We start from the raw sequence: 21,623 nt of genomic DNA on the forward strand, positions 1-21,623 counted from the left end.
TAACAAAAACCACATAATTATAACATATAGTTACAACTGTGCAACAATACCATAACTTGATGAAGAACAGGCCATGGGCACAGTAAAAAAGTTCAAAGTCTCTCAAAAGTCCCACATCTCACGCAGACGGGAGAAGGAAGAAAACTCTCCCTGCCATGCCCGACCACAGTCCGACTCTGAGTCATCGAAAACTTCGAGCTCCGATCAGCCTTCCGACACCGAGTACCGAGCACCATCTCTGCCGAACGCTTCGACCCCAGCCTCGGTCTCCAGCAGCAGGCAAAGCCGGGGAATTTGGGGCCTTCCCTCCGGAGATTCTCGATCGCACAGTAGCAGTGGCAGTGAACCGGGCATTTCAGAAATTTCTCCAGATGTTCCTCTGTGCTTCTCACATCTGTCTCCATCAAATCAGAATTATGCACGGCAAATTAATTCATTTTCTGAAATTACTGTCGCCGTTATTAATTTGAAATGAAAGGGACAGAAAACACCAATAATGGAAGGGACACCAAGCTGACAGGGAGAAGGAAATTGCAAAGCAGGAATTCAAGCAGAGAATGAGAAAGAATTGCAGAAGGAATATCATTCTGTGATACAAATAGTCACAGGCCAGGGAAGCAAATGGAAATTATTATCCTGTGCACTGGGGCATTACTGGTATCCTTTTCCCTGCTTCATGGGCCCTACATTGGGATGCATGATAGAATTAGAATGGAATTAATTGTTCTTAAAGATCTCACGGTTCCTTAAGGTGGTCATAGCTGGGATGGGGGTGGTGGGGACAAGCTCCCACTATCTACTAAATGCTTCCAATGGTGTACATCTCAAATAGCCTCTGACAACCAAGTCCAGCTCCTGGCCTTCACCTACCTGAAGCATTGGTGCAATCCCATAGACTTCCATGTGGTTTCCCTGAATATGAATACTTCGGAATTTTGTTTAATAGATATTTGTGCAGGTTATTCAGTGGACCTCCATGCTCAAATAATTATGCTAATTCCTCCTATTTTCTGCCAGGGACACTTTGGTGACATGAAAAAGTACCAACCTGCTCCTGGGTAGCTGCAGAGTTGCCTGTGGCTAAAACTTCCATATCACAGATACAGTCTGTTCTGAATTCGGTCCTGTGAAGAACTTAACAGATGGGCAGAAAGTGCCCCAAACCCCTTTGAAAAGCAAAATGCAGCACCCCATTGCTTCCTTGGGAATCAGGTCCAAAAAGAAGAGGCACTTGTGAGTCGGTCTGACAAGCAGGAATACACAAGCTCGGTGTGGTGTGGTTGGTGGTAGGACTGCACCAGGTCACAAAACTATACACCCATTCATTCCATCAGTTCTGGTCATTGTTCTCATCAGTCACCTGAGAATGCACGGAACTGATGTGAGAGGAAGGCATGACTGCCTTTAAAGGCTATACAGTGGATTCTGGTTAATTGGGACACAATCAGGGCCAGAACATTTAGCCCAATTAAGCGACTGCTCCAGTTAGCTGAAGCTTCATGGAAATAGTTAAAAAGGTATAAAAAAGACAAACTACCATTTAACTGAGTAACAAATTATGTATTTAAATGAAATGCAGAACAAATTACAACATTATCAATGCTATTACAGTATTTTAAGACTGTAGTAGTTCCTAATAGTTACTGACAGAGGAATTCATCCAGTGTACGCTGCTGTGTTCTTTTGATTGACTGTAAATGAACAAAATCAGCACAGACACCTGGTGTAGATAATGGACTGCCTTCATATAATTCTTTTGACAATTGCATCCTCCAAATCTTCATTTTTGTTGTAACATTCAAGATGATTGTCGAGACCCTCACAATCTTCATAGTTCCTAACTTGTTGAAGTAGTGAAAGAGCTTTATTTTCACCCCCGGCTGTTTCTGGCATCTCCAAGACTGACTGCTTGAAAACGCAGTGAGCAAAACAGTTCTGAATTGTCTCACCGCTTAATTCTCGGCAACTATCAGTAATAAAATCATTGCTTTTTGAACTCAACCACACGCAACTGAAGTTATTTAAAAACTGTTTGCTCTAGGTACAGTGCAGTGTCTGACGCCCACACAAGTGCATGCGACTGATGCTAGTTAGAAACTTCGGCAAGTCTCTTGCCCCAATTAAGTGGCATAGTGTCTCCAAAGAAACAAAGGGAATCCCGGCTATTTTCTCAATTAGCTTTGTTCTTTAGGAGTTGGCCCAAATAAACTGCTGCCCCGATTATCCGATGGCCCAATCAACTAGAATCCATTGTAAAATCTGCATGAGCTGCAGAACAGAGTAAACATGATTATTACTTACATAATCATACAGGAAGTTTATTATTTTAAATGAAGCTTTTACTTTTACATTTGGGACCACATTAAAGAAGCAGCATGCATTATACTTCCCAGAGATTTCTCTGCTCACAGCTGTTCCTTTAATACTTGCATAAACTCTTTTATTATTCCTTATCCTTCTGGTGGCACAGTCTCACAGGTAAACACTCCCGCTTTCCCAGATGGGATTGATCACTGCACTACAGTTGAGGCAGGATTGTAAGGCCGAGGCGGGTTCTGAGTTCCCATTCTTCAGCTCAGTGTGTGTAAAGGACAACCCGGTTCTAGTCCCCCTTCGCCCACACCTCAGCGAGTTCCGTGTTCGCCACGATGCGGAACTTTTCTTCCGCCGTCTCCGTCTCCGAGCCTACTTCTTCGGCAAGGACTCTTCCACCCCCACCGATGACCCCTTCTCTCGTCTTCAACCCTCCTCTTCTTTATGGACACCCCGCTCTGGTCTTCTGCCTGCTCTGGATCTCTTTATTGCCAACTGCCGACGGGACATCAACCGTCTCGACTTCACCGCACCTTGTCCCCATTCCAACCTCACTCCTTCGGAACGCTCTGCTCTCCACTCCCTCCGCACTAATCCTAACCTTATTATTAAACCCGCTGATAAAGGGGGTGCTGTTGTAGTCTGGCGTACTGACCTCTACCTTGCCGAGGCACAGCGACAACTCGCGGATACCTCCTCTTATTTACCCCTCGATCGTGACCCCACTAAGAAGCACCAGGCCATTGTCTCCCACACTATCAACGACTTTATCCACTCAGGGGATCTCCCATCCACTGCTACCAACCTTATAGTTCCCACACCCCGCACTTCCCGTTTCTACCTCCTACCCAAGATCCACAAACCTGCCTGTCCTGGCCGACCTATTGTCTCAGCTTGCTCCTGCCCCACCGAACTCGTTTCTGCATACCTCGACACTGTTTTATCACCCCTTGTTCAATCCCTTCCGACCTATGTTCGTGACACTCCTCACGCTCTTAAACTTTTCGATGATTTTAAGTTCCCTGGCCCCCACCGCTTTATTTTCACCATGGATGTCCAGTCCTTATATACTTCCATCCCCCATCAGGAAGGTCTCAAAGCTCTACGCTTCTTTTTGGATTCCAGACCTAATCAGTTCCCCTCTACCACCACTCTGCTCCGTCTAGCGGAATTAGTCCTTACTCTTAATAATTTCTCCTTTTGCTCCTCCCATTTCCTCCAAACTAAAGGTGTAGCTATGGGCACCCGTATGGGTCCTAGCTATGCCTGCCTTTTTGTTGGGTTTGTGGAACAATCTATGTTCCGTGCCTATTCTGGTATCTGTCCCCCACTTTTCCTTCGCTACATCGACGACTGCATTGGCGCTGCTTCCTGCACGCATGCAGAACTCGTTGACTTTATTAACTTTGCCTCCAACTTTCACCCTGCCCTCAAGTTTACCTGGTCCATTTCCGACACCTCCCTCCCCTTTCTAGATCTTTCTGTCTCTGTCTCTGGAGACAGCTTATCCACTGATATCTACTATAAGCCTACTGACTCTCACAGCTATCTGGACTATTCCTCTTCTCACCCTGTCTCTTGCAAAAACGCCATCCCCTTCTTGCAATTCCTCCGTCTCCGCCGCATCTGCTCTCAGGATGAGGCTTTTCATTCTAGGACGAGGGAGATGTCTTCATCTTTTAAAGAAAGGGGCTTCCCTTCCTCCACTATCAACTCTGCTCTTAAACGCATCTCCCCCATTTCACGTACATCTGCTCTCACTCCATCCTCCCACCACCCCACTAGGAATAGGGTTCCCCTGGTCCTCACCTACCACCCCACCAGCCTCCGGGTCCAACATATTATTCTCCGTAACTTCCGCCACCTCCAACGGGATCCCACCACTAAGCACATCTTTCCCTCCCCCCCTCTCTCTGCATTCCGCAGGGATCGCTACCTACACAACTCCCTTGTCCATTCGTCCCCCCCATCCCTCCCCACTGATCTCCCTCCTGGCACTTATCCGTGTAAGCGGAACAAGTGCTACACATGCCCTTACACTTCCTCCCTTACCACCATTCAGGGCCCCAAACAGTCCTTCCAGGTAAGGCATCACTTCACCTGTGAGTCGACTGGGGTGATATACTGCGTCCGGTGCTCCCGATGTGGCCTTTTATATATTGGTGAGACCTGACGCAGACTGGGAGACCGCTTTGCTGAACATCTACGCTCTGTCCGCCAGAGAAAGCAGGATCTCCCAGTGGCCACACATTTTAATTCCACATCCCATTCCCATTCTGACATGTCTATCCACGGCCTCCTCTACTGTAAAGATGAAGCCACACTCAGGTTGGAGGAACAACACCTTATATTCCGTCTGGGTAGCCTCCAACCTGATGGCATGAACATTAACTTCTCTAACTTCCGCTAGGCCCCACCTCCCCCTCGTACCCCATCTGTTACTCATTTTTATGCACACATTCTTTCTCTCACTCTCCTTTTTCTCCCTCTGTCCCTCTGAATATACCTCTTGCCCATCCTCTGGGTCATCCCCCCCCGTCTTTCTTCCCGGACCTCCTGTCCCATGATCCTCTCGTATCCCCTTTTGCCTATCACCTGTCCAGCTCTCGGCTCTATCCCTCCCCCTCCTGTCTTCTCCTATCATTTTGCATCTCCCCCTCCCCCTCCAGCTTTCAAATCCCTTACTCACTCTTCCTTCAGTTAGTCCTGACGAAGGGTCTCGGCCTGAAACGTCGACTGCGCCTCTTCCTATAGATGCTGCTTGGCCTGCTGCGTTCACCAGCAACTTTGATGTGTGTTGCTCTAGTTGAAGGTCCAGAGCTGAAACACATCTGTAGGATGCAGACCAGAGACTGACAGAAATGGGTGCAGAGTCTTGGGAAATCGATCTGAGAAACAGGAGAAAGGACATACCACAGAAGTACATGGGAAGTCCGTAATTATTTTATGCCCTACTTGGTTTCATCTAATTAGAATTATTTCCAAAGACCTAACTACAAAGCAAGATGTTGCAGTTCCTGAAGTTATGAAATAAGACAGAACATTTTTGCAAATACTCTGCAAGTTAGGCTGCATCTGCAGAGAGAGCAACAGAGTTAATTGTTTCAGGCCTTCACCTTGAAGGAACTTTGGAGAATGAGCTAGAGAAGGAGAAGACCATATAATCTCAACAAGCTCTGCCGCTTGAAGAGACCATGGCAGATTTTAACATAGAAACATAGAAAATAGGTGCAGGAGTAGGCCATTCAGCCCTTCAAGCCTGCACCGCCATTTATTATGATCATGGCTAATCATCCAACTCAGAACCCCGCCCCAGCCTTCCCTCCATACCCCCTGACCCCCGTAGCCACAAGGGCCATATCTAACTCCCTCTTGAATATAGCCAATGAACTGGCCTCAACAGTTTCCTGTGGCAGAGAATTCCACAGATTCACCACTCTCTGTGTGAAGAAGTTTTTCCTAATCTCGGTCCTAAAAGGCTTCCCCTCTATCCTCAAACTGTGACCCCTCGTTCTGGACTTCCCCAACATCGGGAACAATCTTCCTGCATCTAGCCTGTCCAATCCCTTTAGGATCTTATACGTTTCAATCAGATCCCCCCTCAATCTTCTAAATTCCAACGAGTACAAGCCTAGTTCATCCAGTCTTTCTTCATATGAAAGTCCTGCCATCCCAGGAATCAATCTGGTGAACCTTCTTTGTACTCCCTCTATGGCAAAGATGTCTTTCCTCAGATTAGGGGACCAAAACTGCACACAATACTCCAGGTGTCCCATCTCCATAACCTATAACTTCTCTAAAATTCAGCAACTGATCAGTCTCAGTTTTGAATACTCTGTGCTAGGGAGGAGTTGTGTTCCTAGTATTGCAAGCTTCTGTAATAGAAACACTTTTCAGTTTCCATTGAACATCATGTTATAAGTATTGATGTTTTCCTACCGCTAAGTTTTCTCTCAACAATAATGCTTTCACAGGTGTGCACCACAATATTCTAGTTCTCCACCTTTTTTTGTGACATTATATATAAGAAACAGGAGCAGGAGTAGGCCACCTGGCCTGGTGAACTTGCTCCACCATTCAATAAGATCATCAGTGACCTGGCCATGGACTCCTCACCTACCTGCCTTTTCCACATCACCCTTAATTCCTCTACTATGCAAAAATCTATCCAACCTCGCCTTAAATATATTTACTGAGATAGCCTCCACTGCTTCATGGAGTCGTCCCCCAACACCAGAACTAAAGGAGTACATTTTGGGTAGAGACTCAAGTACCGCACGTGTTACCACTGTAAATATGTAATTCTGTAAATTTACCTCATTGTATTCACAATGTTAAAGTAGGTCATTACTACAACTGAAACTGTAGTTAATCATTTATTTGAACGCAAACAACAGGAATTCTGCAGATGCTGGAAATTGAAGCAACACACATCAAAGTTGCTGGTGAACGCAGCAGGCCAGGCAGCATCTATAGGAAGAGGCGCAGTCGACGTTTCAGGCCGAGACCTGACGAAGGGTCTCGGCCTGAAACGTCGACTGCGCCTCTTCCTATAGATGCTGCCTGGCCTGCTGCGTTCACCAGCAACTTTGATGTGTGTTGCTTTAATCATTTATTGATAGCTTTGTGTTGAAGAAGTAGAAAGGTTCACTGTGTGCGTAAAGACTCCAACAATACTGACCAATGCCTTTAAATCCTTGCTTTTATATTCTGGCCCTCTTGAAATGAATGCTAACATTGCATTTGCCTTCCTTATCACCAGCTCAAAGTGTCAGTTAACCTTTAAGGAATCCTGCAAGAAGACCCTCCCCAATACTTTTGCACCACTGATTTCTGCATTTGCTCCCCATTTAGAAAATAGTCTACACCTTTATTACTTCTACCAAAGTGCATGATCTTACTCTTCCCTACACTATATTCCATCAGCTACTTCTTTGCCTAATCTGTCTAAGTCCTTCCTCAGACTCCCTGCTTCCTCAACAACTCTTGTCCCTCCATCTATCTTTGTATCATCTGCAAACTTGGCCACAAAGCCATCAATCTAGTCATCCAAATCATTGACATATAGAGTGTGAAGAAGTGGTCCCAAAATAGACCCCCACAGAACACCACCAGTCACTGGCAGCCAACCAGAAAAGGTCCCATTTATTCTGATTATTTGTCTCCTCCCAGTCAGACAATCTTCTATCCAGCTATTGCTCTTTTGCCATCACCGCTGTTAGTGTTACCTTCTGATCAACTTTGGCCAGCTCCTTTCTCATGCCTCTGTAGTTCCCTTTATTCCACTGTAATATTGAAATATCTGATGTTAGCTTCCGTCTCAGACTCAGGGTGAATTCTATCAGATTATGATCACTGTCTGCAAAGGGTTTCTTTACCTTAAGCTCTGGTTTGAACTGGCTGAAACTGGTTTTAATCAGTTAGATCAAGCTGAAACCGGTTTTTCTTACTGCGCTCACACACCTGACTACTTGCTCAGAGTTCCTCTGAATGATACTCGGTGTGTCACTTCAGATTGACTCTCGTTCTTTCCAATGTAGAATCAGGCTTTGTGTTATCAAATGCTCTTCACTCATTCTTATCTCATTGTCTTGTCTTTTCACCTTGCAGGTTCCCATTGGACCCTGAGCTTCTGCACCATGCGAACACCACCACCTATGATCATTGGCATTGTCAGTGCTCCTGTAGGGCTAGTCTTGGTGTTTGTGGCAGTTTTGACTCCACAATGGCGACAAGGACCCATTAACCTGGGGAAGAACATAGCTGTGAAGTCTGATGGACTGTGGGAATCGTGTCTGGAACTGCAGGACACCAAACAGTGTTGGCCGGTGACTACTGTGTACCAGAGGGATGAAGTTGTGCAGTGGTCCAGGGCTCTCATGTTGAGTTCTCTCCTGGTGTGTGGGATGGGAATCATTGTGGCTAGTGTAGGGATACGCTGCTGGATGGACTTTCCACTGCGGAATGTGGCCGGGGCCAGTGGGGTTGTTATTATCCTGGCCGGATCTCTGTGCATCACCCCACTCACTCTCTATATGACCTTGATGCACAGAATCAACCCCGATACTGATACCCAGTACCAGAGTGGAAGCTCCCTGTATTTTGGCTGGGCTGGAAGTTGCTTTGAGATCGTTGGAGGATTGGCCCTTGCGCTGAGTTTCACTTGTCCAAAATGCAAGCGGTGCAGAGAATCAGGACAGAATGCCAAAAGAACCTATGATGTTGATTACTAGATGATTTAGTTAGGACTACCCCGTGTTAATTGGTTTCTAACAGGCTACTTCACACTAAGGAAGTGTTAATATCAAAAGCAGTGTGATTGTGTGTGTGTTGTCCTCATTTAGCTACTGAAGCCCAGTAATAATTCATTAATGACCAATAGGACTGTCACCCTTCCATGACCACACTGCATTCACCATGAATTGAAAATTATGCACCAGGTCAATTTTCAACCAACACTAAGAATAAAAAGTTCACTGGAGCATAAAAGAAAAACATCTTTCAATCCTTTAATTAATTATAAACATCTTGGCTTAACAAAATAAAAATTAGACTGACATGCGACTGAGAATAATCCATGTGTTTAATGAGGTAGCATGTATAAACAAGCACATTTTAATTTGCAGAGAGTGGGAAGACTGAAAAGAGCTGTTGATCTCTGGCCAACAATTTAGGTAAAGCACATGAATTTTAATTCATTCAAAATCCTCACTGTACTATATCCATGTAAATAGATTGCTGAATGCTACCAGTATTGATCCAAACTACCAATTAAACTTACTGTATAACACTGAAAAAATGGTTCTCCCATTGCCCAGGCAGTTGATCCCTCTTCTTCCTACCCTGGGCATGGTGGTCCTTCCTGTGATAATATGTCTCTGGACTTTTACATCCTTCATCCTTAATTTCTAATTGGCTTGGAACTGTTCAACTCCATTGGTTTTGATTTATCTGGCTAGTCTGTGCCAACCTTTCACTGGCTTTGGCCCAAGGCTATAGGTAGCATTACCCCATTGCTCTTCTCCCAAATTAACACTTGTCTTTTACATCACTCCCTTGCTTCTCCCTGATTCAGTCCAATTGAAACCAATTACAGTCAATCACTGGGTTCAGGATACTTTAGTTCAGATACAAACTGCCCTCCCATGTGTCTACAGTTGTTACTGTTGTGTTTTGTAACTTCAAGGCATTAAATTAATTCAAAGGAAAATAACAGAGCCGAGAGATGTGAGTCTAACTTTGTGTTTTACTTTAAGCGAGCCATGCACATATCACGTGGTAGCGTCATGACGTATACAATTAACTTATTCTTACATATAACCCATATTGAATTATTTTAATAAACAAAAAATGCTTAATTAACAACACATTTACAAGGTTACACAAATATTAAATACACACCAGTTAGTATCTGAAAGAACAGTTCAAAAATTGGGATGGCAGGACTTTCATATGAAGAAAGACTGGATGAACTAGGCTTGTACTCGTTGGAATTTAGAAGATTGAGGGGGGGATCTGATTGAAACGTATAAGATCCTAAAGGGATTGGACAGGCTAGATGCAGGAAGATTGTTCCCGATGTTGGGGAAGTCCAGAACGAGGGGTCACAGTTTGAGGATAGAGGGGAAGCCTTTTAGGACCGAGATTAGGAAAAACTTCTTCACACAGAGAGTGGTGAATCTGTGGAATTCTCTGCCACAGGAAACAGTTGAGGCCAGTTCATTGGCTATATTTAAGAGGGAGTTAGATATGGCCTTTGTGGCTATGGGGATCAGGGGGTATGGAGGGAAGGCTGGTGCAGGGTTCTGAGTTGGATGATCAGCCATGATCATAATAAATGGCGGTGCAGGCTTGAAGGGCTGAATGGCCTACTCCTGCACCTATTTTCTATGTTTCTATGTTTAAAAACAAATCTTTATGTGGACATGATCTTTGGATTAGCAGATAATCGATAAGGGCCTCGTAGTGTCCACTTCCAATTAACCCTGATCCAGCCAATCTCTGAGCAAGAACCAGTTCACTAAAACGTTCACAAAATAGCGGCCGCAAGAACAGTCTCACAAAATGGCGGCCGCAAGAAGAATCTCACAAAATGGTGAACCTCTGTTCCTTCCACCACATGACAACAACAAAGACTTTGGATTTGTCTATTTCCACTGTCCTTGATTCATTCCAGTTAGTTTTAATTCTTCATAGCCAACAGAGCAATAGTGTATGATGGTTTGGAGACTAGGGTTGTTCAGGTAATGGAATTGTTTTTGTTGATAATTTCTGAGAGGAAATTAATGCTAATAAATTATACCCAGTCTGCCTGGAGAGTGGAAATAGAAAAAGGGAAACAAATCAAATCAAATTCAAGTTTAATTACAATTCAACCAAATATAAATACAGCTGAATGAAACAGCATTCCTCTGGGCCATGGTGCAAAATATATGCAGCACGTGAATCAAAATAGCGAGCAAAAAAACATAATCGGGCACAATAAAAATCCAAAACACTTGGCTGGTCAGGCTGTTTCAATGGAAAGTAAAAAAGGGGGTTAATATTTCAGGTCAAAGACCCTTTATCAGAATGGGGAAAGAGAGAAAACAAGTTAGTTTTAAGTTAGAGAGGAAGTGGGGAAGGAATCGATTAAACAAATGATTTATCTCTGATTGTTTTTTTTTGTTGTTTGTCCATTGTCATCGTTGATGAAGACCTCAACACCATTATGATGATGATGGTGTTGAGACTAGCGCATGATTTGGATTTAAGTGAGGGAGAGTTGCGCAGCATCAGCCTCACTCTCTCTTCCCAATTCCCATCTGGATCCAGTGGCAAGAGTTGAGATGACTGGAGATGGGACTAGGCGCAGTGGATGACCAGGACGTCTTCTGTGTCTTGTCCTGCTCTACATGTTCCACAACGCTTGCAGAGACCGCCTTCTTGACCGTTGGACCTCCCATTGGTCTCGTCCGTTCAATCTGATGGAGTCTGTCTTCACATGCTGGGATAGACAACTCCCTATCTCACCGAGAGTTTGAGACCCGTCGGCTACCCTCACCTGGTTTAGCCGGCTTGTCGAAGCCGTTGCCCAGGGTGTGGCCGCTGTTGCATGCAAACAGCTACGGGGAGCCACAGGTGAGAGCTGAGTGCCAGGTGGGGATCAAAGGTGGTCTATCTCTGATAGATCACTGTGGTGATCAACTCTCATTTTTTAACAACCTAGTTGATAGGTTAATGGGGGAGTTACAGAAAGAGAACAAATAAATATGCAAATACTGTAAAATATTGAGCCGCAGGAAGTACACAGCAAGGCAGGTTGAAGAAAAAATTGAAAATACTTGAGTCAATATTACTGAGACAGAACGGACAGCAGATGCAGGAATCTGAAACAACACACAAGCTTTGGAGGAGCTCAATAGATCAGGCAACATCTATGGAGGAAAGTGGACAGTCACTGTTTCAAGTTGAGATGCTTTACCTGGACTCAACTTTGCCGCTTGCTCAGTCCACCAATATGCTGACAAGACCATGTTTTCCCAAGAATGCCCAATGATACCCTCCATCGGGATAACATAGTCCAGGTGCCACTACAATGCTCCAAAAAGCGTGTGAAACAAGCAATGGCATCAATACATTGCTTTATGCAGAAATCTCATTTCAGGTCAGAAAAGGATTGACACCAAATAGCATCTGACTGAGTTACCTCAATAACATGAAGCTACCCAGAAATGGTCATTAACCAGTTTTCATTCCAGAAAAAAAAATAATTCCAAAAACAATCTATTTGAATTAAAAAGAAACAAAAACTTTGCACCACACACAACATGCTGGAGGAACCCAGCAGGCCAGGCATCTAGGAAGAGTACAGTCGACATTGCAGGCCAAAACCCTTTGGCAGTCCTGTCAAATTTCCAGCATCTGCAGATTTTCTCTCGTTTGTGATTGAAAAACTCTGCATATAGTGTACATATGGAAAAATGTGAGTGTGAATTAAAACACACAGTAACAAGCAGAAGTCCATCATGATAGAAGATGATTTCTTTTTCCACATCTGCATTTACTGATTAGTGAGTTACCCACAGGAGAATGAGTTGCTGTTTTCCTTCCTTGCTTCTGTGGAAGACAGCTGATACCTCATCTTTCAGAAAGAGCTTTGCTTATAGGTATCTTTCCACCTACTTATTGTCTGTTGTGCCGTTGGCGTTTAGGGAAGCAATGAAGATCCGTCACCTCTAGCAGTGTTCAGAACTTCCTTCATGTCAGTGGCTTCCTCCCAGCTTTCACCACCGTCAGTCATGCAAGGCCCAGGTGGAGACTCAGGAATACAGTTACACACAGATGTAGGATTCTTCATTGATGTTTCCATAACAATTTTGTTTTACCAGTCAGGGTTGTTAGCCCTGACCTGAATTCCTAAATCTGGAGAAACCGTGGACCACTCCAAGTCTAGCCTCTCCCTGTTGACCTGTTTGACACTGCCAAGAGTCAAAACATAAAGCCCTGACTCCAGCCAACATAGCTCTCTGGGTCATTAAGACACAACCCTCCAAACCATGATAAGGTTGTGGCCCCCTTGGAAATTAAGGGACAATTATGCTGTTCTTATCCTTTCTTATCTCATCACTGTACATCAACTGATGCCCAGTTCTGCTATTTGATGCATCATGGAATCATAAAAATTAAGGAGATATTAAATGGCTCTGCTGCCAATTGTGTCCACGAATTATTACAGATACTCTGCTCAAATTCATTTACCCTCCAGGATATATTTCTTGAGGACATGTAGAATTTCAATCAAAGAGGTACGTACTGTGATTATGCTTCTTGACAACAAAGACACAATTGTCTTTTTCAGTCTAATATTGAGTTCGTTGGAATGCTAGCGAAAAACCTCAGTTTCCTTGGCTGCATAAGTCTAGGGAAGACAACTTTTGGCCCCATCAAACTCGTGAGATTGAGGTGCACTCAATCCCACCCCAAACCCTGGTTTGTGCCAATGCTGTGTCATTTGCTACCCTCTTACAAATTAATGCCACAGAATAACAGACAGTACACTGCATAACGATTAAAAGAATTATATTTATGAATCTTAACTAAAAGGGTTAGTAAAGAATAACAGCAAGAAAAGGGCCCATTCTAATTAAACAGTCAAATATGCACAAGTTGGAGCTCATCTTGAACTTCTCTGTCACTCACGCGCTGGGCCCTCGGTCAATGTGAAAGCACACACCACCTTCCAAACGTCGCTCGCAGTCCACCTCCAACAAACGGGTCTCCCACCAGATTGTATGCTATGACCGGTTCTCCCCAGTGTCTTCTCTCTTCATCTCCTCTCGAACAAAAGCTCCCAAGGCCAACCTTAGTGTCCCTCACCAGAGAAACCTCCCCTTAATCAGTCCATCGTAGTTGGATGGCACACAATCCTTCTCACCTCTTATCTTCAACAGTAACCTAAACAAGCATGAAAGCAGAACAGACTGCTCGTACAGAACTGCCAAAATGAAATACATACAGCATAGCAGTAAAGATATGAACCAGGGCATTACACTAGAATAATGGACCATCAGTTGAAAACTTCCTCCCTGCAGAGCAGTCTATTCCAACCCATTTCCGCCCAGATCTTTTCCATAGCCAAGGAAATTATACCTTCACTCAAGTACTTTGCACCTGAAGACGTGACCGACCACTGTTTTCACCATTCCGACAGGCAAAGTTTGAGATCATCATCATCCTTTGCAGAAAAAAAAGTTTCATTTTAAACTTCATCCTATATCTAGTTTTCACTTTAAATTTGTGTCCCGTGGTAACAGGAACAGCTTCTCTTTTGAGACACCTGTGTGCTCATGAGACAAGAGTCTGCTGATGATGCTTGGAGGCACATGATAAAATAGGCCCCATTGAGCATGGTTTTCTTAAGGGAAAGTCTAGCCTGACAAATCTGTTGGAATTCTTTGAGGGAATTAACAAGCCAATTATGTCAAGGGAGAATTGGTGGATGTTGTTTACCTGGATTTTCAGAAGTCCTTTGTAAAGGTGCTGCACAAGAGGCTGTTTAACAAGAGCCCATAGTATTACAGGAAAGATATTAGCATGGATAGAAGATTGGCTGATTGGCAGGAAGCAGAGTGGGAATAAAGGGAGCCTTTTCTGGTTGGCTGCTGGTAACTCAAGGTGATCCGCAGGGGTTAGTGTTGGGACTGCTCTTTTTACATCATGCATCAATGATTTGGATGATAGAGTTGATAGCTTTGTGGCCACATTTGTGGACAATATGAAGACAGGTGGATGGGCAGGTAGTTTGCAGAAGGGCATAGACAGATTGTGAAAATGGGTAAATAAGTGGCAGATGGAATACAGTGTTGGGAAGTGTATGGTCATGCACTTTGGTAGAAGGAATAAAAGGATAGACTATTTTCTAAGTGGGGAGAGAATTCAAAAATTGGAGGTGCAAAGGGACCTGGAGGTCCTTGTGCAGGATTCCCTAAGCGGTTAACTTGCAGGTTGAGTTGGTGATGAGGAAGGCAAATGCAATGCTAGCATTCATTTCAAGAGGACTAGAATATAAAAGCAAGGATGTAATGCTGAGGCTTTATAAGGCACTGGTGAGTAATATTTGAAACGCCTAGATACGGTGGATGTGAAGATGTTTCCTATGGTGGGGAGGTCTAGGACCAGAAGGCACAGCCTCAGAGGGACGACCATTTAGAATGGAGATGAGGAGTAATTTCTTTAGCCGAGTGTGGTGATTTGGTGGAATTTGTTGCCATAGGTGGCTGTGGAGGCCAGGTCATTGGGTGTACTTAAGGCAGAGGTTGATAGGTTCTTGATTACTCAGGGTGTGAAAATTTATGAGGAGAAAGCAGGAGAATATAGTTGAGAGAGAAAATGGATCAGCCATGATGAAATGGCAGGGCAGACATGAGGGCCAAATGATGTAAATTCTGCTTCTATGCCTTATGTTGGAATCTGGAGCAATAAAACAAAATGTTGCAGGAACCCAGTTGGTCAAGCCTCTAAGGGGATGGGAGGATTATTCATATTTTGGATCAAAACCCTGCATTGGGATGAAGAATAGAGAATGGAGACAGCCTGTATAAAGAGGGCAAACAATCAATATAAAGTATGAGTGTTGAGACAGTGGCTAGTAGAAGACTGGCGGACTCAGAAGAGGGAAGGATGATGGGCAGACAGAGCCAGGTGGAGGAGAAGCACGGAGTCGGGGCGAGAGAGACAGCTGGATGACAGATGGAGGTTGTCAATAAAAAGGCAGGTTGAGTGAGAGGAAGGTGAAGTCACCCAGGATGGTGATAAGTATGTACACAAAAGCTATTAGTGCTGGAATCTGATGTCAGAAAGGTGATAATGGGAACCACTAAGGAGAGGAGACAGGCCGATGGATCTTGACCCAGATGAGATAATTGGGGAGCCAGAGGGTGAAATGTGTTGAGTTGTATGTGGACAGATCCAGAATGGGAAGAGGAATAAAAATGGGTGAAGGGTCATTGAGGGTGTACCGGAAAGGGGCCAAAAATGGGAGGCCCAAGGGAGGGGGGGCGAAGAAACACAATGGAGATAAGGACCAAACCATATTTCCCAGGTGAAGCAGAAATTTAATTGGAGTCCTTCCTATCTAGTATACTTCGCTTGATGTTCACGATATGGCCTCCTTTACATTATAGAAACCAAATACTAAAGATCACTTTGTTTAGCACCGTGTCTGGTTGACAGGAGTGCCCCTGAGCTTCTGGTTGTCTGTTGCTAAATTCCCGTCCCAGTCTCTAACCTGTCCTTTTTGTCTGTGGCTTCCTGAATTGCTACAACACTCAGGGCAAACTTGAGGAATAATACCTCTTTTTCCAGTGTCCTGGCTTAAATTTTGCAAGTTTAGGTAACTTGCTCTTTCTTTCTGTCTGTGTCAGAAGCTGATATTTATTCTTGTCATTATTTCAGATCTGTTTTTCTAGGTATATCCCACAACCTGGCTATTAGCAACTTATAACATAAATAAGCTGGAGGTGCTTCTGCTTCTCACTGAAGGTCATTTGGTCTCACTGTATCAGAGATATTCCTCTTGTTTTACTCATTCCTCCTCAATCTTCTTTTCCACTGAAAATGAACTAGCTTATATACCTTCCCATTCCTTGGACCTGAAACATCAAGCTTCTCTTTCCATTAATGCCACATGACCTGCTTAGTGTTCAGACCACACATTTTCTTTTAATTTCAGATTTCCACCAACTGCAAATTTTTGATTTAAAAATTAACTGAAAGCTAAAATTTAAAAGGTACTGGTTACTAAAAAAATCAACAAAATAATGAACTTTAAAAATCATAACTAGTACTAATACCTCCCCAAATTACTCAAGTGCAATACATATACAACTAACCTGTTAGCCTGCATTACAGAGGAAAAAGTTCCAACTCTGGGTATCTTCAGATACTGAAAGTCCTGCATTGAAACTATATGTTAAAAGGGAAGTACAGCAAATAACCACAACTGGTGGTTGTCCATCATGTCACAGCAAACTGTTGAGGCCAGTTCATTAGCTATGTTTAAAAGGAAGTTAGATATGGCCCTTGTGGCTACAGGGGTCAGGGGGTATGGAGGGAAGGCTGGGTTCTGAGTTGGATGATCAGCCATGATCATAATAAATGGCGGTGCAGGCTCGAAGGGCCGAATGGCCTACTCCTGCACCTATTTTCTATGTTTCTATGTTTCTATGTTCTACGATGTCAGGAAACCTGTGCGGGAGAGTTTTTAAAGTGTTAAAGCTGCTGCACTGGGGCAGTTCCACTCTCTCAATCTTGGAAACTCAGGTTCAGTGGCAAGTGTCACAAACTGGGGTCTTCCTTGGTTGCTGTGGATGACCATGACACCTTCTATGCCTTGTCATGCCCTTTGCTTTCCAAGGAGGAGTGCAGTATGGCCTTCCTAGCAATTGGATCTCACTGTTGACCACATCCACCCAGTCTGCCACATGCACACAGAGAGTGGTGAATCTGTGGAATTCTCTGCCACAGCAAACTGTTGAGGCCAGTTCATTGGCTATGTTTAAGAGGGAGTTAGATATGGCCCTTGTGGCTACAGGGGTCAGGGGGTATGGAGGGAAGGCTGGGTTCTGAGTTGGATGATCAGCCATGATCATAATAAATGGCGGTGCAGGCTCTAAGGGCCGAATGGCCTACTCCTGCACCTATTTTTTATGTTTCTATGTTTCTATGCTAGGACAGGTATGACCCTATCTCACTGCGGTATGAGGCCATGGGCTACCCTCACCTGGTTTAGCCCGGCTGTCAAAGTGGTTTGGCCACTGTCACATGTAAATAGCTACTTGGAGCCACAGGTGAGAGCCGTGTCCAGTCGGCACCAAAGGTGCATGAACTGCTCCAGAATGGACATGACAAGCCCCTTCGCCAGAGGTGCTTCCCCTCCCTGGACACCTTATAACACCTCAGTTTAGGACTAACAATCAAATAAATATTTTTATTCAGTTAGGTAATGGTAATTCAATGATTGTCAGTATTTGCTAGATATAGGACTCTGTGAATCAATGACAGGACTAAAGGGTGCTCAGTGATAGTTAGGAAACAGCATACATGAGTGATGGGACAGGAATCTCAGTGTTGGGGCTGGAGAGACAATATGTTAGAACTGATCAGTGACATGACAGGAGAAACTCTGCAGGTGTGAATCTTATTCCCTGGTAGAACAGGGCAGTAAGTAAAAGGGCAAAGTGCTGTGAATTCTCCACACTGCAATGGAACACATAACAGTGACAGTCCCCACAAAGCAGGCTCCTTATTCCCAACTTTTTTTATGCCATGGACCAATACCATTAAGCAAGGGGTCTGTGGACCACAGGCTAGGAACCCCTGATCTATACCAAGTAAGCAGAATCCATTGTTAAACAGTTTGCTTTACAATGACCGGCAAAGCATAAGCAATTGTTGCTTTCAAATATCATTGTGTTTTTTTAATGGACAAGTTAAACTGAATTTGGCAATGGGGCTACACTAAAAACAATGCAATATGCAAATATTTAATAACATTTTATTCATATTAAGTGTACCATCATTGTAGTAAAATGAACATTTTATATATCCTTTAACTGAAAATAAGTATTTTCTCTAAACTCCTTTTATCTTTCACATCTAATTGATTTACCTTGCAGTACAATTGCACAATCACAGGATCAGAGCTGAAAATTGTCTTTCATCTGCTACTATATGAATTGTGTGCATTTCTTTACACCAGGTTCACAGCAGTTGATAGCAGAGGCACAATTAGCTGCTTGGTGCTGTCATGCCATAGTACAGCGATGATAGTGGAGGGTTACTAAACACACCATGGGTCAAGGTGCCTGAATGCCGGTATCAGTGGCATTTAACCTGAAAGTTCCCTTTCTACTGATTACAGTGCTTCCTGGCAAGGATGCATTTCAATCTGATGTCAGAAGCCATCTTTATGGTGAATCTGATAGAGGAGCATGGAATAACGATGAGTTAAAATTAGATGTCAGAAACAAAATGGCTCCAAAACTCTTGCTGCAGCATTCCGATCCATCTCACTGTCCATGGCTACTTTCTGGTAAAGTAGGGCCCCCCTAAGTACCAGTTTAATGAACAGCTCCAATTTCACTGATCACATTCATGGCTGTCCAGGAAGCAACCACTTCAGAATGACATTGAACAGTTCCTCAGCGCTGAAGGGACAAGTCTTCCAGAGGACTGCAGTGTCTGCGAAGCAGATGGTGTGATGAGTCTGACCTTAAGCAACTAGTTATCAGGTACATGTCTCATCAACCTTGAGGAAGATAGCTCCTGTGTTTTTTGGTATAAATTGCTTTGCGAGGGGCTTTGGTTCCTTCTGAATGTCTGATTACAAGGAAAGAAATAATGATTACCTAAATTAGAAACACATTTACTAATGAGATTATACTATTTTCAATCCCGCTGTTCACACATAATTTTAGGATATCAGTCTGAGCACAATGGTAGCCTTCTGTCTGAGTGGTTAGATTATCTTGGGTTCAAACTGCTGCAGGGACCAGAACTAAAGATAGTCAAACAGTAAATCTCAGTTTATGTTTTATGAGGCCATGCTGTGTATGGATGGGACCACTTCCAAAGATAGTTAATTTTTACTGAAAACAATCAGAGAATTTCTGAGACTGGGAATGGTTCCATATAAATACAATTTACTCCTCTATTTCTAAATGCCTTTGAAAAACGAATAAGGATATACTTAAGAAGAAGTTGCTATTGATTAGCTCCCAGGAGAACATCCAAAGGAGAGAAAACCATGAAGCCATTTAATAACATTTAGTACCAGAGGAATCTTATCCCAAACCTCATAGCAAGGATTCTCCTTATTTTACATATCTAGGACAGAAGAGGCTTAATGGCTAATGAAGATTATCAGAAGAGTGGAGAATATTAATTCTGGACACCCTATGGTAATAGGTTGAAATTCACACAGTACAAATGAGAACACTCTAGGTAGGAGAAGGTCAAGTTATGCAAGTCCTTGGATGGTAAACACATTTTCAGTAACATCACTACAGATCAGACATGAGTTCAGTTCATCTATTGCTGAAAGCCTCACACCCCTATTGCCACCTTCTACAAATCTGAGCTCATCCAAAACTTTGAAGCTCATATCCCATCCCAAATCAATCACTTGTGTTCACCTATCTGCAGCATAATAGGGTAGTGATTTAGTACACAATATGATCTCACAAACAAGTGAGCTAAATGGTCAGTGATGCACATTTCGCTGGGACTGATCAGCAAAAAGATAATGGCCAGGATATTAGGAAACTTGTGACACTCATAAATAGCCTCAGGATCCTTAATAACGTCAGAACAAAATTTACTCTGAATTTCTGTCTGTGATAGAAACAATCTATTAGACTCCTGCAATTGAATAGCTTTGTATTTAGCCATATAAATAGCCATAACCAGCAAAAAAAAATCTAACGGAAGTATCTTAGAAACTTTCTTCTCGGTGTGCCTGTTAGTGTTTAATTGCACTATTTAATTTTTTTCCACACTAGCAAAATCTTAATTTATTTCCTATCCCCAGCTCCCTCAAAAGATTGTGACTTCAGAACTCAGCGACCTCCACAGATGAGTGGGGGGATGGGAGAGCGGAGGGCAATCAGGGTTCTGTTAGGTATGGAATTTCAGGATTTTCTCACACTATAATGAAGCAATGGCAATATGAATCCAGATCAGGAGTGATAAGTTGCTTGGACGTGAATTTGAGGGGTGGAAAGAGGTACTGCCAAAGAAATCTTAATGAGTTGCTGCAGTGAATTGCTTAAGATCCTACACGTTAGAGCTTCAGAACTCCTGTGAAGTTTAGGCTAATCAAGAAGACTGCTCTGTTTTACAAAATGGTTAATTTATGTTCAAAGTATGTATGCAGTATACAACTCTGAGATTCATCTTCTCCAGATGACCACGAAACAGAAAACATGGAAGTCATTCAAAGATAAACAACCCCTTTCCAAACCAAAAAAAAGAAATTCCAAACCCTAAGCCCTCCCTTTCACAAAAAAACTAACAGATCGCTCCACACAAAGAACGGCAACAAGAACATCAAACCCCAAATCCCAATCTCCCTCCCTTGCACAAAAAAACCTAACAGAGTGCTCCCAAGAAAGCATGCGTGAAAACAAAACAATCCAAAAAAATCATAGACCAAAGGTGACCTGTTCCACAGTCTAATCCATAAATCGCAAAACTTTGACAACATCCATATTAATCTTGGCAAGAGGCGGATGATTTTGTTAATTTCCTGACTTGAACTTGCAGGTGACAGCAAGGTTTGGCAGTGTTGGGTTTGGGTTATTAAACAGAGAATACTTAGTTTATGGTCTACTCTAGTAACCAACTAGAGGAACATTGTTTCATTGGGCTTTATTCATGCATGGCTGAATGATAACTAAAATGAACTTGAACCAATATTTAAATACCAATTCCAGCAGAATGATTCTGAGGCACTTGGGTCAGCCAGGCTACCGAAAGGGGATATATAATGACTGAGATTTTCACCTTTCCCAATACCAGAATGTTGCTGAGCATTTCTTTCTTTCTTAATGTTGGGATATCACTGGTGAGCAGAAACTGGACGAACTCCATTATCTTCTTCTCGTTATGCAAAAATTGCTTCGACTGCTCACGATTAGAAAACATACCTTGCATCTCTTTCACAATGCTGAGAAGGCAAAGCAAAATAGCCCATTAAATACAGCAGAAGTAATGCAGCGCTTGACCGGTTTAGCAGGTCAATCACAATCTGGAAGGGGGAGTGGCAACAA

The 21,623-nt window shown here is 43.4% G+C and overlaps 1 protein-coding gene across 3 annotated transcripts in view; it reads left to right on the forward strand.

The window, feature by feature from the left end:
• The window catches only part of cldn23l (claudin 23-like), a 29,893-nt gene extending 20,377 nt beyond the window's left edge, over window positions 1–9,516 (forward strand). For all 3 annotated transcript variants that reach the window (XM_063033744.1, XM_063033742.1, XM_063033743.1), the window contains exon 2: window positions 7,924–9,516. In XM_063033744.1, the coding sequence (XP_062889814.1) occupies window positions 7,953–8,546 (594 nt within the window). In that variant the 5' untranslated portion in view covers window positions 7,924–7,952 and the 3' untranslated portion in view covers window positions 8,547–9,516. The remainder of the gene's footprint in view (window positions 1–7,923) is intronic.
• Window positions 9,517–21,623: the final 12,107 nt, after the last annotated feature.

This window comes from Mobula hypostoma, chromosome 26 (genome assembly GCF_963921235.1).
Source record: "Mobula hypostoma chromosome 26, sMobHyp1.1, whole genome shotgun sequence".
Lineage (NCBI taxonomy): Eukaryota > Metazoa > Chordata > Chondrichthyes > Myliobatiformes > Myliobatidae > Mobula > Mobula hypostoma.